We start from the raw sequence: 16,347 nt of genomic DNA, 5'->3' as shown, positions 1-16,347 counted from the left end.
TGTACTTTTATAATATACCCTCACCTTCCGTCCATCTCAAATATTTGTTTACTTTTGAATTAAAATACCCTTGATAAAAAAGTAAACAAATAAATGTGATGATAAATACAATATACTCCATATCATCTTATATTGGACATTTTTTAATTAGACTCGTTTTATCATAAAACCGTCTTATAAAAGAATCTATTTTGTCCAAAATGTGCAATGGCCTAGAGGCTAGAGCAGTTGAACTTTGGAGTGAGTAGTAGTACTATAAATAAATGTCGAGTTAAGTATTACTTAATCTTCTCTCCATCCACCCGTCCACTTTTTGATGCAACCGTCCTCCATTTCTGGGCTTCAATTCTCCTCAAACTCACCACTTTTTCAGTTTCTCCTTTCCACTTTCTCCTTCTTCAGGTTTGTTTTCTCTTAACAAATCCTTTCCTTTTTCTATATAATCGTGTTATTTTTCATATGTGTTGGTTTGTAATTTGTATGATGCAATAGTATTGTGGCTTTGTATGTTTTGATCGTCAAGTATTTAACTTTTGTATGATTTTTGAAATCTGGGTTGGCATTGATGACGGAATTCATGTCAAAATTGTTGATTGATTAGTGTTTTTTTTTTTTGGGTTATGTTGAGTAATTGTTTGCATGTGTGTGTGATTTAATTTGGTTGGATTAATTGTGTGCATATGTTATGAGAAATTATGTTTATTGTTTATGTTGTTTGGTTTGTATGAGGCCAAAAGGAAGGAAATGTTGTTGGAAATTCATGTTTCCAATAAGGGTATTTTTTGTATTTTTAACTTTCCTATGTCTCAAACTAGAACCCTAGTTTCTAATCTTAGTTAGCCGCCAAGGCGAAGGTGAAACTTTGATCATATTTACGTATTCTACTCGGGGGCGGAACCAGAAACTAAATGTATCTAGGGCTAAATTTAAAGATACCACAATTTGATAATGTTTTTTTCCGCTGGAATTACAATAGGCTCATCATATGGTCCTTGATCTTTTAATTAAAAATTAATCCAAAAAGGTCGTAAAAGAAAAGTTTATTTAGGGGGGCGTTTGGTTAGAGAAAGAGAAAGGGAAAGGAAATTAGAAAGGGTAAGAGGAGGAAAGGTAAAGGATTACCTAAAACTTAACTAGTTGTTTGGTTACATAAAGAAAATGAAGTGTGGTGGGTTGTGGTTTGTTTTGGTGTGCGGGTGGTGGTTTAGGTGGGGTAGTTATGGTGGTGGTGATGGTGGCGATGGCGTCGTGGTGGTGGTGGTGGCAGTGGGGTAGCTTTGGTGGTGGTGATGGTGGTGGTGGCGTCATGGTGGTTGTGGCGGTGGTGTTGTGGTGGTGGTTTATGTGGGGTGGCTTTGGTTGGTGATTTTGGTGGTGGTGGCGGCGGTGGCGTCTTGATTGTGACTGGTGTGGTGGGACTCGCAAGTGTGGTGGTAGGTAAATAAGGTGGTTGAAGGGTAACAAAGGCAATGAAATCTCATACCTTGGGTGGGTGGGGGGTAAGGAATTAGATGGATTGAGGGGTAAGGAAGGGAATTTCATTCTCTTTGTTTGTGTCAAACAAACACCAACAAAGGAAATCAATAACTTTGTTTCCCTTTCCCTTTCTTATAGACCTCCAACCAAACGCCCCCTTAGTATACAGCTTAAAAGAGCTTTGTTATTGTAAAAAGAAAAATATTTACTAAATAGACCTTTTATTCGAGCTGCTCACTCAATTCTAATTCAGGAGTTAGTTCATCATTTCCATACAACAACAACAACATTATCCCAGTGCCTTAATGGCTCCCGCATATTGTGGGGTAGGGGTGTCGGATGTACGCAGCCTTACCTTTGTGTTAGCAACACAAAGAGGCTGTTTCCGAATGACCCAAGATGAAAATTGTGTCGAGAACTGCATTGAAAGACCGCTACTTCACAAAAGAAAGAAGCGCAGTCACTTTAGTGAGCCATTTTAATTTATTCCATTATCATTTCCATATTATTCCAAATTTTATTGTTGTAAAAAAAAAAAAAAAATTATAAAATTTTCATCTAACTCTCGGAAAAATGTCTTTATGAAAAACCTTACAATCAATAATAAAGGTCGTTAGAAGAAAAATAATTAAGAATACGCAGATTTTAGTTAGTGTATAATAGAGTTAGATTTTAGAAGACATATAATATACCCGAAAAAAAAATAATAAAAAAGGAGAGAGATGAATTGTAATGGGCTGTTAATTGAAAAAAAGAAGCAAAAATAGCTTGGGGGTTGAACTTTAGACCACGCGCAATATGGGAAACTTTTACACTAAACCTACAACCATTAAGCCATCAGACATTTGTTGCAATTGTGTATATATAGAATTTTATTTATCCAAATCATCTAGGGCTAAAGCCCAAGTAGCCAGGCCCTAGTTGTCCGCCCATATTCTACTTCCGTTCAGAGGCGTTTCCAGGATTTGGTCGGTGGGGTGCATATAATTAACAAAACCATGGAAGTTGCGGATCTGAGTTTTTGACAATGGGAAATTTGGCTAAAACATAAAATTTCTTACGGAAAATTCACGTTGTATCCCTCAGGTTTGATCGGGTTGTGTCGGGTTCGTGTTCGTGTCACATGTAAACGGGTCACAAACCCTTCACCCAAACCCGACCCGTTTAAATCTCGTGTCGTGTTCGTGTCGACCTACTTACATAAATGGGTCATCAAGCCTCAACCCTAACCCGCTAATATCGTGTCGGGTTCGGGTCGTGTTTTCGTGTCATGTCAATATTTGGAAAGTTGTAAGTATATTTATGTGATGAAAGATAAAAAATTAGGATTAATTTATTAAACAGGTCATTCGTGTCGGGTTCGTGTTTAGGGAGCTCAACCCAAACCCGACCCAATTAAATATCGTGTCGACCCACTTACATAAATGGTTCATTGAGCCTCAACCCAAACCCGTTAATTTCGTGTCGGGTTCGTGTCGTGTTTTCGTGACGTGTCATTATTTGTAAGCTCTAGGTTTGATACATTGCATGAAATACCCATTTTTTAACCGGAAAACTCTAAGTGGCCATAAATAGCAAATATAAGGAAGTGCAATTTGTTTCTAAGATTAAGATTAATTATGTGTGATAATTGCAAACTTGAATTAAATAAATTAAATGGGTTAATTCATAAAGGAGTTGTGTAATCGTTGATACGTGTATGGGTTTACGCCGGATTAAGGTGTAGTCACTGGAGTGTTAGTTTGGTGGAGTGAGAACTTCAGAAGTATGAAGTATCACTTTTGATGGAAAAGCGGTTCAAAAAGACGGTAAATTAGATGGGAATTTACCCATATATGTGACCCATATAATTAAAGCAAAGTGGTTGAAGACTTTGAAATGGTAAGTGTCACGAGGTTTTTATCTGGTAACAGATGCCTTATAAAGTATCGGGTGAATTTTATCTCACAACAATTTGACCTCTACTATGGCTCCGAGTGGGGTCAAAAGATGAATGTAGCGGAGATGCGTATGTTGAGGTAGATGTGCGTTCATACAAGGAAAGATTGACTTAGAAATGAGGTGACTGGGGGTGAAGTTGAGAATGGCGCCAATAAAGGATAAGATGATGGAGGATTGACTAAGATGGTTTAACCATGTGAGAAAAGGTCTATTAATGCACCTCTTAGGAGGCTTGGAACTTGGGGAACTGTAAAGGTTGCTAGGGGTAGAGGAAGACCAAAAAAGACTTGGATGAAGGTGATTGAAAATTATATGAGATTCCTTGGGATTGAAGAGTGTGTGGTGACACAGAGAGCACTATGGAGGCACATGATACATGTGGATAATGGAGTTTAAATTTTTTTTGAATTTGTCAAATACTTTACCTAAAACTTCTTATATAATCATGCTTTCTCTATAAGATTTTTTCACACATTAATTTTTACGTCTATTTTCGAAAATTATTGCTATTAATTTTTATTTTATATCAAAGTTTTATAAAAGAGTACTAAGTTTTTGATTATTATACCTATTGGCTTAGCTTGAGTTTTGTATTATGTTTCGCTTCTCATTCGTTTTCTCTTTCTATCTCTTTGCATTTTGAGGTGTGCGTTCACCCGTGAGAGTTCTAAAGGATGAGACCCCGACCCCAAAATCAAAAATCAATCATGTTGGGATTAAGATTGTGTTGTTGTTATTGTTGTTCCGGTTGTTTCTTTATCCAGAGTCCATGTCTTTATATCATCTCAATCTAGACATAGCTTGCTTAGTTATAGTTAAAGCAACATTTAGTGTAGGAAAAAGGCTATGTTACCCATACACGGGTAACCCATTCTTAAAACAATGGTACGTGTTTGGGGACACTTCTTTGAAATGAAATATAGATTTAAATGTGGAGATTATTTTGTAACCTAAAGCTAAATTTTGTAAAAATGGTACTATATGCTTCGTGTAGTTGTTATGTTTTCTAATTTTGTCATGCAAGACTCCTTTTGTTTCCTTTAGGAGCAATGTCGGATTTGGAAGTGTAGGGTAAGGATCATTCCTCATATCCCTAATGACACTTAAGGGTATGACTCCAAAATCGAAGTCTCGAATAAACATAGGGCAAAAGTAGGTTCTGAATAAAAATGACTAAATTAAATGGTTTGGTGCACAAGGTCTGGTGCACAAGGTCTGCATTCTGCAAACAAAACAAACAGATTGGGTCGTGTCGGGTTTGTGTTCATGTTACATGTAAACGGGTCACAGACCTTTCAACCTAAACCCGACCCAATTAAATCTCGTGTCGTGTCTACTCACTTACATAAATGGGTCGTCGAGCCTCAACCTTAACCCGTTAATTTCGTGTCGGGTTCGTGTCGTGTTTTTTCGTGTCATGTCTATATTTGAAAAGTGTAAGTATATTTATGTGATGCAGGATCAAGAAAACATAGGATTAATTTAGTAAATAGGTCATTCGTGTCGGGTTCGTGTTTAGAGAGCTCAACCAAAACCCAACCTAACCTAACCCTAAAAACCCAACCTAACCTAACCCTAAATCTCTGGTTGGTTGTGTTCGTGTCGACCCACATACATAATGGGTCATTAAGCCTCAACCCAAACCCGTTAATTTCGTATCGGAGGTCATTGTTTGCGAGCTCTACTTGAAGTAGCTAACAAATGATTTATTCATCAAGGGGTCAATGAAAATGGCCCTCAAGGGCTGTACAGCAAAAAGCTTGGACAAGAGTACAAAGGCTTCTTAGTTTTAAAATCAAGATGTAAGGCAAAGGCTCACTCTTTATGCACCCTTGTCAAACTACATTCAAATCTGTACATATTATGAACAAAGGTGTAGTTAAAGAAATAGAAATAAATGTAAGTTGCATACTAATGCACCTCTTATGCACATTGGTAGCTTCGACTTATCTACAATGTACACCAATTAAGTTATACCTTTGAGCCCATAAGGCGTACCTTTTTATACAAGGAACCCCTTTTTTCTCTTAAGAGTCTCTTTCTATTCATTGGCAAATGATCACTTATGTCTCTCACATGTGATTTAAGGTTAAATAATTTTTTTTACCATATGTAATTTTAGTCGCATGTTCTGGATATCGTACCTTTTTAAACTAAGGAACCCCTTATTTCTTTCAAGAGTCTTTTGTATTCATTGGCAAATGGTCACTTATGTCTCTCACATGTGATTGATGGTTTAATAAGTTTTTAAAGATATGTAATTTTAGTTACATGTTATGGATATGAAAAAGTATTTGTGGGAAAGTGCTTCGGGATCGCTTGGTTTATGGAATCAAAAATCAAACTAGGGTGATATGAGTTTCGAACTTGATCCCTGATACCTTGTGTTTGGTTCAATTCTGGAATGAGGAATCAAATTTTGTTGTATGTCTATTTAATTAATTTTTTACTATTTATTTATGTATTAATTTTCTCCTTACTTTTTCATGTAGTAACTAGTTAAAACTTTGGGATTTTTTACATAGTATCCTCGTGTTTTTCCGATTTCTACGTGGTACCCCTCGGTTTTTAAAACCATCATTGGGTTTTTTGTCAAAAGGTACCTAATATTTAGGGTAGTTTGCGTCAAGGTACCTAACATTTTTTTTTGCCCAAAAGTACCAGATATTTATGGTTGTTGTGTCGGGAAGTACCAAACGCACTTTTCCGTTAATATCAAGTCAATTTCCGTTAGTTGACTAACAGAAAACTTTTATTCTCCTAATTTATTTTTGACTCCATTGTTTAACTGTAAATCTTCACAAAATTAACATCTTCACATCATACAATCTCAACCATCTACACTACTCTCTTCTTTTTTATTATTTACTCGACTTTACATCAACCCAATTACCCAATATATCAAAGTAATTGAGAATGGCGCAAACGAGGACGCAGTGCGAGCAAAGGTTGTTGAGGTTGTCGGTGGTGGTGTTGGTGAAGGCATAAAGGGTAGTGATTGTGGTGGTAGAGTTGAAGAGGGCTTAATGTTGGTAATTTTATGACGTTTTAGAGTCATTCTGAGGTCGTAAGAAGGTCTGGACAGTAGCAGTTCATGCTCTGTTTTCTACCGTTTCAGGCATAGGTTTATTGACGTGGTGTGCGAAATATAGAGCGCATAGGTTACCGAAAATTGGGAAAGGCTTAGTTTATCGATGGGCAGTCTATTGGTGGAGTTTGGGGCTGTCTCGTTACCGCGAGTAGGAGGTGAGGCGGGTTGAGTTGTGCGTAGTTGCCAGTTGCCGTGTTGGCCGTGTTGGCCGTGTTTGGTGGTAGTATACTAGTATGTAGGATGTGAACTTGGTGATGGAAAGATTAGTGATGAACTGATGATTGCTATGAAGATTGTGGGAGGAGAGAGATTAATGAAAAGGGATATTAATGAGGAGAAGGTTTAAGTTGATGATTAGTAGCAATAATAAGTTTTTAACAACAAAAAAAAAATTATTTTCCGTTAAATTGAGATAGAAAAGTTAACTTTTTTGACGGAAATTGTTAATTGGTACTTGCTTACAAACGAAACATAAATATTTGGTACCTTTGGGCAAAAAAATAAATGTTAGGTACCTTGACGCAAACTACCCTAAATGTTAGGTACCTTTTGACAAAAAAACCAAACATCATTGGTAGCCTTAAATTTTAATTATTGTCCATAAAATACCCATACTAATAAAATTTGAGTTTTATAATAGTCAAATTTAATAAAGAAAATATATTTAAGATTACGTAAACGGTATTTTCTATAAAGTTTTGACAAATTATCGACACAAAATAGATACAAAATGCATAAACTAATCATTTAAAAATGACGGATTATAGCTTTCGGGTATTTTAAAAAAATTTCATTAAGTTTAAGGGTATCAATGATTTTTTCAAAAGACGAGGGGTACCATGTAGAAATCAAAAAAATACGAGGGTATCACGTAGAAAAACCCTAAAACTTACATAATTTTTTTCTATAATATAATTTTTTTTCAATATCATAATAGTTTTATCCTTAAATGTATTAAAAGTGTCAAAAAAAATTCATTGTTTATATATTCTTAGAAAAAAAAATCTTCAAAAAAGAAATAATTTTATGGATATTTCTATTTTTGTGAGAAAAAATATGGTATGTGTTGCTGTTTGTAGAGAAACACAAGGTATCAATGACTCAAGGTATCAATCTCATATTCTCATACCAACTTCAACCATACCTCATGGATTTGAGGTATGATTACGAAAATTGTAAAAAAACACAAGGTATGAGTTTAACTTATTCCTAACCCATACCTTATACCTAGAATAGGTTAACCAAACACCTCCTTAGTTTATGGAAGTTAGGAGTATCTCGGTAACTAGTATTGGTGCTCGGCTTCGCCCGGGCTACCTCTACTTACCATTAATTTTTTTTTCATTAAATAAAATTACTTAAAGTTGCATAACCCCTAAATTTATCATTAATATATTTTTCTATGACATCCTAAAATTACGATAAAATAAATTTTGAGACAAATTCACTATTCCCGCTATTAATATTTTACTCTTATTAATGAAACAATAGTAATAACATTTCACCACTTGCCCGTAATCATTGTTACTTTCACTACTCCCGCCGTAATTATTGTTATTGTCACTACTACCGCATTAATATTGATAATTTCACTACTTCCGCCGTGGTTATTGTTACTTTCACTATTGCCACATTAATATGATTATTTCACTACTCCCGTGGTTGTTTCTACCACTTTCACTAATCCCGCTGATAATATTGTTACTTTTACTATTCAAATGAGTGATTATTATCATATACTCTAACTATATCCAATGTTACTACAATTCTTTTCTTTATTGACGAAATTATTCTTACTACTTAGGCATGCAATTTTAAGAGGATTATATATTTATATAAATATTTATATATATATTACATATATGCATTAAATCAAATTGAAAGAATTATGCAATATTATATATTATGGAATCTAACTTGAAATATTTATAACCTACTTATATTATATTTTTGTATGTTAAATAATTAACATCTCTATACATCTAATAAGCTATAAAGTTTAATAAAATTGCATAGATTTTAAATTTAATATATAATTTTATGATGATAATAATTAATACCATAATACCATAAGTGTGCATGTTTATACTAATTAATTATTTTATTTTAAGGAAATTGACCATCTTCTATAAATATTTAGGAAAATTACCAAGCATCTTTTTTCTTTTAGCCTCCTTGAAATTGACCATCTTAATTAATTATTTTATTTTAAGGAAATTGACCATCTTAATTAATTATTTTATTTTAAGGAAATTGACTATGTTTTAGTCTCTTACAAATGTTTAGGAAAATTACTAAGCTTCTATATAATTTAATTTTAACCCAAACTATATAATATTTTGCATTGATATCCCTTAATCGGGTCTATCACACGGTGCTAGTAATTTAAAACTATATAATATAATTAATTTGTATAACTTTCTTTAATTACATTGAAGTCCCTTGGTTTCTGGATTTAATATATAATATTGATTAGCTCACAGCCTCACACTCTCCTACTCTCCTGGTCATAATTTTTTTCTGAAATGAAGTGGTTAACCAAACGACCTCCATGCAGCTTCATTGTAAGAGTCTTATAAGAGTTCTTGACGGAAAATGGAGATCTCGAGTGTTTGTGTCATGTTCCAAAGTAAATGTTGTTGCAATCCATGTTATGTTACTTTGTTATGTTACTTTGACTGGCTGCGAGTGCTAGATACGATATGGTGTCAAGAGTGTTAGATACGGTTATTTTCCAGCGATGTTTTCATTTGTATTTTGCACCATTGAATATGTTGGTGTATGGGGAAAGCTGGATGTGGGTACTTATTCTTATATCAGTTAGTCTCCCTTAAGACGAGTGTATCCGTGTTAACACTAAAACGGATCATTTTATCATCTCACATGGGCATCTAAGACATATTTTTTGCTTTTCCCTATGCCTAAGCTTTTGTTGCATTTATACTATTTGACCAGTCTTAAATAAGAATTTGCCTTCTTATATTTAGTTATGATTTTGAGGCTAAGAATCCTTCCCATGGTGGAAAGGCAAAAGTATTTCCATAAAACTATTTTGTTGTGGAAGTTGTACATGAAAAATAGGAGGTTCTAATAACCTTAGGGCTAGACAAACAACTTCCATTTGTTCCACTTATCTCTTTCTAAAACATGTCTTGTCACATTTTTTTTTTAATAAATCTTAGCCAAGCAGTTTCTTAGGTTTTGTGGAGTGGCTTTATGGAATCATGTTATAACCACCCACTAAAATGAATAACTCGCACACTCTTCGACATTCTAGTCCAAGTGTGTGATTTCTATGAAGGGTGAGCCTTTTTAGTTGTAAGGCGCACGTAAACAATGAGGGCCCGTGATGACAAAGCGCAAGTTGTAAGGTGAAAACGTACACGTCATGATACACGGGCATCACTTTTTATTATGTTTGTCCAAACAAATTTGCATCTTCAAAGAATTATGTGATTCGAAGAACTAAAAGAAACGATATGGAAATTGTAGTGAGTTGTGCCTTGTACATAAAGGTGCACGTAAGGACCCTTGGGCGTTTTGGCTAGTGCCTTAACAGTGTTACCCTAGCACCCCCGAGGTGTTTTTTTGTTATTAAGTTAAGTTGTGAGCATATGAGCATGTGATTTTAGCAAAGATGGGTCATCAATATGGGGGCAAATTGATAACTTTGTTGATCGGAATTCATTTTTTTTGGTAGGCCTCTTTAAGGGGAAATAATGGGCTCGATAATGGGTGAAGAAAAGCATATGAAGTTCAGTGGTTCTTCTTTGTTGATGCCCTCTCAGAAATATAAGAGGCGAAAAGTATTGGGTGTTCGTGAATTTCCTTCTGGGTGTGGCCCAAATGCTCAACCATTATGTATGCAAAGCAAAGTAAAGGAGATCCAAGGGGTTGATGGGCTAAATAATGGGAGTTGTGGGGAAAAGAGAGAAGGTCTTCATGAAGCAGAGAGGAAAAGAGCTGTGGAACCAACGGCGAAGGATTCTGGTGTAGTTAAGTTGAAGGCATCGAGCTTGGTTACCTGTGGCAAGGTCGAGTGTAAAAATGTGAAATCAGATAAGAAGCCTAATACACTTGAAGAGATTCAAATTGCTGCGGAAAAACACATTGTGACAGGCGAAACACATGATTTATCTGATGAGTTGATGGAAGTTAGATTGCAGTTTCCAACTACATTGAAGGATTCCAGTGTAGTTGATCCCAAGAAGCTTGCTGATGTCACTGATAACAGTTGGGGTGAGGAGGGGACTAGAGTAGACCATAGCCTATTCCCACATTATCCAATTTCTCCGACTCTTGTCGGGAAGGAACAAATATATCCACCTCCTAGAAGAGTGTCTGCAGTTCGTAATTTCCCGGTTGGCTCTAGTTGTAATATTTATGTGAAAAGCAATTACACACATGCGAAGCATTTAGAGGCTGATAAAGGGGTTACCCGGGAGATAAACATGCAAGCACCTATGTTAAATAACAATGATGAGCAGCGTATGCAAGATATAGCACTATCAGTGTATGGTGAAAAACATGAGAGTAATCTCATGAAGGATACAGATATGAACGAAAAGTCGGTTTGTGTTTCTAGTAACATTAAACTTCAGGGAGAAAGCATTGGTGATTTTGTCTTTGAAAAGGGCGTCATTGTCCAAGGTCTAATGTGTGAAGCTTCTTCTCCGTGGAATCAAATTAAGGGGCCAGCTAAATTGAGCCTGTTTTGTGTTTCAAAAAAAAGCAAGGGAAAGAACCTTGATTATGATGCACAAGAACCTTGTCTTATTAAGTGTGAAGACAATGCAGAATCTATGTTGATTGTACCTTGTGTCAAGGACATGGAGGCAGATGAGGTTTCTCGACCATTGGGCTTCAAAGATAATCAGGAGTCTTCTGAGAATGTGGAACATAATGACTTACAGCTTCTTCCTGATCCACATAATTGCGATTCTTCATCCCCTTTTTCCGTTGCTGGTTCTTCAAATGAAAGAGTTGCTCGTAGCAATGTTCGAGAGACCTTAAAATTATTTCAGGCACTTGTCAGGAAGCTACTTCAAGGACAAGAAACAAAGTCTAAAGACAAGGGAAAAGCTAGTAAAAGGATAGATCTAGCCGCTGCAGGTCTTCTGAAGGAAAAAGGGAAATATATTAACACACAAAAAGTAATAGGAGAGGTTCCTGGAGTAGAAGTCGGTGATTTTTTTAGCTATCGCATAGAACTTGCAATTATCGGGATTCACGGTCCACTTCAGAGTGGTATAGACACTAAGAGGGAAGGTAAGAATTATCTTGCTATAAGTGTAGTGGCTTCCGGAGGATATGACAATGACGTCGATAACTCTGATGTCTTGATATATACGGGTCAAGGCGGAAATCCAGTGGGTGCTGATAAGCATCCCGAAGATCAAAAACTTGAACGAGGAAATCTAGCCTTGAAGAATTGCATTGATGCAAAGAATCCAGTAAGGGTAGTTAGAGGCTTTAAAGAGGCAAAGCCAGGCGATAATGGGCCTAAAATGCTTGCCACATACACTTATGATGGATTGTATACTGTTGAAAGATACTGGCAAGATCTTGGGCATCATAAAAATGTGGTCTATAAGTTTGAGTTGAAAAGAATTCCCGGTCAACGACAGCTCGTTTGGAAGGAGATGAAGCAATTCAAAAAGTGCAAAGTGCGCGAAGGATGTTGTGTAGATGACATTTCAAAAGGCAAAGATAAACCCCCTATTTGTGCTATCAATACCGTAGATGACGAGACACCTCCACCGTTTACCTATATTACTAGCATGATGTACCCTGACTGGTGTCGGCCTCTGCCTCGTACGGGCTGTAATTGCAAGGACGGATGTTCCGATTCTGACCATTGCTCGTGTGCTGTCAAGAATGGAGGGGAGATTCCTTACAATTTAAGTGGGGCAATAGTCTTAGCAAAGCCTCTTGTTTATGAATGTGGTTCTACTTGCAGTTGTCCTCCATCTTGTCCCAATAGAGTTAGCCAACATGGTATCAAACTGCCTCTTGAGATCTTCAAAACTAAGTCTAGGGGGTGGGGTGTTAGATGCCATTCTTCTATTTCATCCGGTAGCTTCATATGTGAATATATTGGAGAGCTATTGGAGGACAAGCAAGCTGAACAAAGAGCGGGTAGTGATGAATATCTGTTTGATATTGGCCAGAACTATGATGATACAACTTTCAAGGATAAACTTTCGGATCTCATGCCTAACATGCCTTCAATTTCCAGTGATGTTGTAGAAAATGGTTTTACTATTGATGCTAGAAGCTATGGGAATATTGGGAGGTTTATCAATCATAGTTGTTCTCCTAATCTTTATGCGCAAAACGTCCTTTATGATCACGATGACAAGAGAATTCCTCACATAATGTTGTTTGCTTCCGATAATATACCCCCGCTGCAAGAGCTGACTTATCATTACAATTATACTATTGATCAAGTTTTTGACTCCAATGGAAATATCAAGAAAAAGGATTGTTATTGTGGCGCAGCTGATTGCAGCGGTCGGATGTATTGATGAGCTTATACTTGTCAGCCTTTTCATTGTAAGTTCCGTTGATATTAATAATTTTTCCAATGTTGTTTGTTTGTGAGTTTTTATCTCCATGGAGCCAAAGGCTCATTATTCTTTTGTTCTGAACTATGACGGAGTAAAAAAATGACTCATTAAACCTTTTACTTTACTTCTTTTTGTTGCGAATTAGCAGTTGCAATTTCAGATTCAATTATTATTTTGGGTCACGTGAAAAAGGTCTCTCTGTGTTGGGGGTATGTTAGTGGTAAGAGTGTGTTGTTGGTGGTGGTTGTTGTTGTTGTTGTTGGTGGTGGTGGTGGATCTTTTTAACTTTGCACTTATTTCTGCTCAATATTAGTTTGAAGATGTAATTTGTGTATTCTTTGTAGTACAAGTACAACCTTCATCCCATTTATATAGTCTTTTGAATTTAGCTATTTAAACAAGCATGATCAATATTTTATCTAACGATATGCAATAGTTTTAACTTTTTTTTGTAAATGATAATGAAGTCATTTGTTTCGATAATCCAAACATGACATTTTTATTTTATATCCCTTATATTTGGAGAAATTAGCGGTCAAAGTAGACATCAGTTGATCACTAAAGTCCAATGGGGAAATTTTTTGGGATGAAGTTATTGATAATCGCCGGATCTATCACAGATTGGTTGCATTTACTTGTTTACCGCAATATAATTTGTTATGTGACGGGCTAACTGTCATTAGATGATTTGTTTTTCTTGGCGTGAAGTGAGCCAGTCACAAGGGAAGGGTAGTTCTGATGTTGATGGGATTCAAATGCCATCAGCTAGCTCGATCAGCTGCTATTTGCAATTATCAGATTTCTTAATTAGTTCATTTCCTTTGTTAAACTCCCCCATATGAAATCTCCCGTTCAGGTAAACAAAAAAAAAAAAAAAAAAAAAAAAAAAAAAAAGTTGAATGACTTGCTATGCTAGTGGTTCTGTTTCTTAGTCTTGGTCTCTTGGATGTCTGTTATATATGGTTTACTTGCTGATGCTTACATTGTTCACCAATTTTGCTGTTTATTTTCCCTTAATTTGAATCTCTCTCTTATTGTGGATGCAGAAGAGTCTTGAAAAGGCGGTGTTGTTAGGAGAGGTGAATAGGTCGCATATAAGGTACTCGGTCAGAGCTTTAAACCACTAATTATATCGTCGTACTGCTTTGTTCCACGTTGTAAGTAAGTTGAGCGATTTGCTGATTGAAGTCCATTGAATTGAATTTTACATCATGTAGATGAATTTGTTGTTTTAATTCATTTTTCGAGGATATCCGTTGTAATTTTCAGGCTTGATATTGTCTGAAATTGTCAACTAATACTTGTTAGAAATAAGCCAAGTTGAAAAGTCAGAAAGTTAATATGCATACAGTCATTTGCATACTTGCATCAATGTATGCACAGTCAATACATTAATTAATGTTGTATTGCTCAGTAATGAGGTTAATGGTTTGGTTTTATATACATATATTTGCACAAGACGGCATCATAATCATTTGTTTACCTTAAATATTCTTTTTTAGGAGTATTTTAATTAAAGGTAAACAAATAGTTCGGACGGAGTGAGAGTATCACACTACGCTCAGTTAGGTCCGAGGTGGTTTGTTTCTAAAAGGGTAAATTGATAACTTATACCTAGTATAACACACATTTTTAAATTTTAAACCTAAGATAAAATTCTTTCAAAACTTCTAGCTAAAATCCTGGTTTTTTTTTCCAAACTTACTCTACCAAAATCTTTAGAAAAGCTTAAAATGACTCACATCAATATACCTTCTCTCTCGACCACATAATAAACCACCACCCAATTTCTCCACTCTCCAATACCACTATGGTTATGGCCACCGCAAGTGCTCTCCCGCTGACATCCCTCTAAAATCCACCCCATTAAACAACCGCAATAACAAATCCACAATCCACTTAACCCAAACCCAAACCTACTGCATCTCACCGTTGTCGATATAGACAATATAAAAGTCGTGAAAATGGAGGATTAGAGGTAATGTGAATTGATTGTAAAATAGGTAGAACGTCGTGATTGGTGAGGAAGTACAACACACTAACACACGGCAAGTGAGAGGATGAGGTTGAAAAGATCAACAAATTAGCAATTTGGTGGCAGGAAAACATTTTCTAGGGTGGGGCAAGGGATTTCGGTGGTTGATGGTTTTTCTGGGTAGGTAACGGTTGGGGTTTGAGAGAGGATGGAGTGACACTAAAAGGCGTCACTCGCGGACATGTGGGTTTGCAGGGTCCGGCAAGAGGGCACTTGTCGTGGCAGCCCGACTATGCTGATACTGTTGGCGAGGGAGGAGGTGAATTGTGGTCAAGGTGGTGGATGGGGTGTGATAATGTGGTGGATGTGGGTGTTAATGAGTTAATATGGCGGGGATGGGTTTAATGTGGGCTGGAAAACGTGCTAATGGTTTATTAGTAAGGGTAAAATGGTCAATTCATGCAATTTGGTATCGAGTATTAAAGAAATTAGTATTGGTGCCCGGCTTCACCCGGGCTACCTCTACTTACCATTCATTTTTTTTCATTAAATAAAATTACTTAAAGTTGCATAACCATAAATTTATCATTAATATACTTTTTTATGACATATCCTAAAATTACGATGAAATAAATTTTGAGACAAATTCACTACTCCCGCTATTAATATTTTACTCTTATTAATGAAACAATAGTAATAACATTTCACTACTTGCCCGTAATCATTGTTACTTTCACTACTCCCGCCGTAATTATTGTTACTCTCACTACTGCCGCATTAATATTGATAATTTCACTACTCCCGCCCTAATTATTGTTACTTTCACTATTGCCGCATTAATATTGATTATTTCACTACTCCCGTTGTTGTTTCTACCACTTTCACTAACCTCGCTGATAATATTATTACTTTTACTATTCAAATGAGTGATTACTATCATATAGCTATATCCAATGTTACTACAATTCTTTTCTTTACTGACGAAATTACTTTTACTATTTAAACATGCAATTTTAAGAGGATTCTATATTTATATAAATATATTACATATATGCATTAAATCAAATCGAAACAATTATGCAATATTATATATTATGGAATCTAACTTGAATTATTTATAACCTACTTATATTATATTTTTGTGTGTTAAATAATTAACATCTCTATACATCTAATAAACTATAAGGTTTAATAAAATTGCATAGATTTTAAATTTAATATATAATTTTATGATGATAATAATTAATAGCATAAGTGAACATGTTTATACTAATTAATTATTTTACTAGTTGAAA

General features: G+C 35.6%; 1 protein-coding gene across 1 annotated transcript; it reads left to right on the top strand.

The window, feature by feature from the left end:
* Positions 1–206: 206 nt before the first annotated feature.
* Positions 207–14,520, top strand: LOC141653429 (histone-lysine N-methyltransferase, H3 lysine-9 specific SUVH6-like). The gene is made up of 3 exons (XM_074461193.1): positions 207–402; positions 10,209–13,063; positions 14,124–14,520. The coding sequence occupies exon 2, from the start codon at positions 10,228–10,230 to the stop codon at positions 13,033–13,035; it is 2,808 nt and encodes a 935-aa protein (XP_074317294.1). The 5' UTR covers positions 207–402; positions 10,209–10,227; the 3' UTR covers positions 13,036–13,063; positions 14,124–14,520.
* The last annotated feature ends 1,827 nt before the right edge of the window (positions 14,521–16,347 follow it).

Source organism: Silene latifolia, chromosome 4, assembly GCF_048544455.1.
Source record: "Silene latifolia isolate original U9 population chromosome 4, ASM4854445v1, whole genome shotgun sequence".
NCBI lineage: Eukaryota > Viridiplantae > Streptophyta > Magnoliopsida > Caryophyllales > Caryophyllaceae > Silene > Silene latifolia.
The sequence above is the reverse complement of the archived record's forward strand: the minus strand, read 5'-3'. Positions and strand labels throughout refer to the sequence as shown.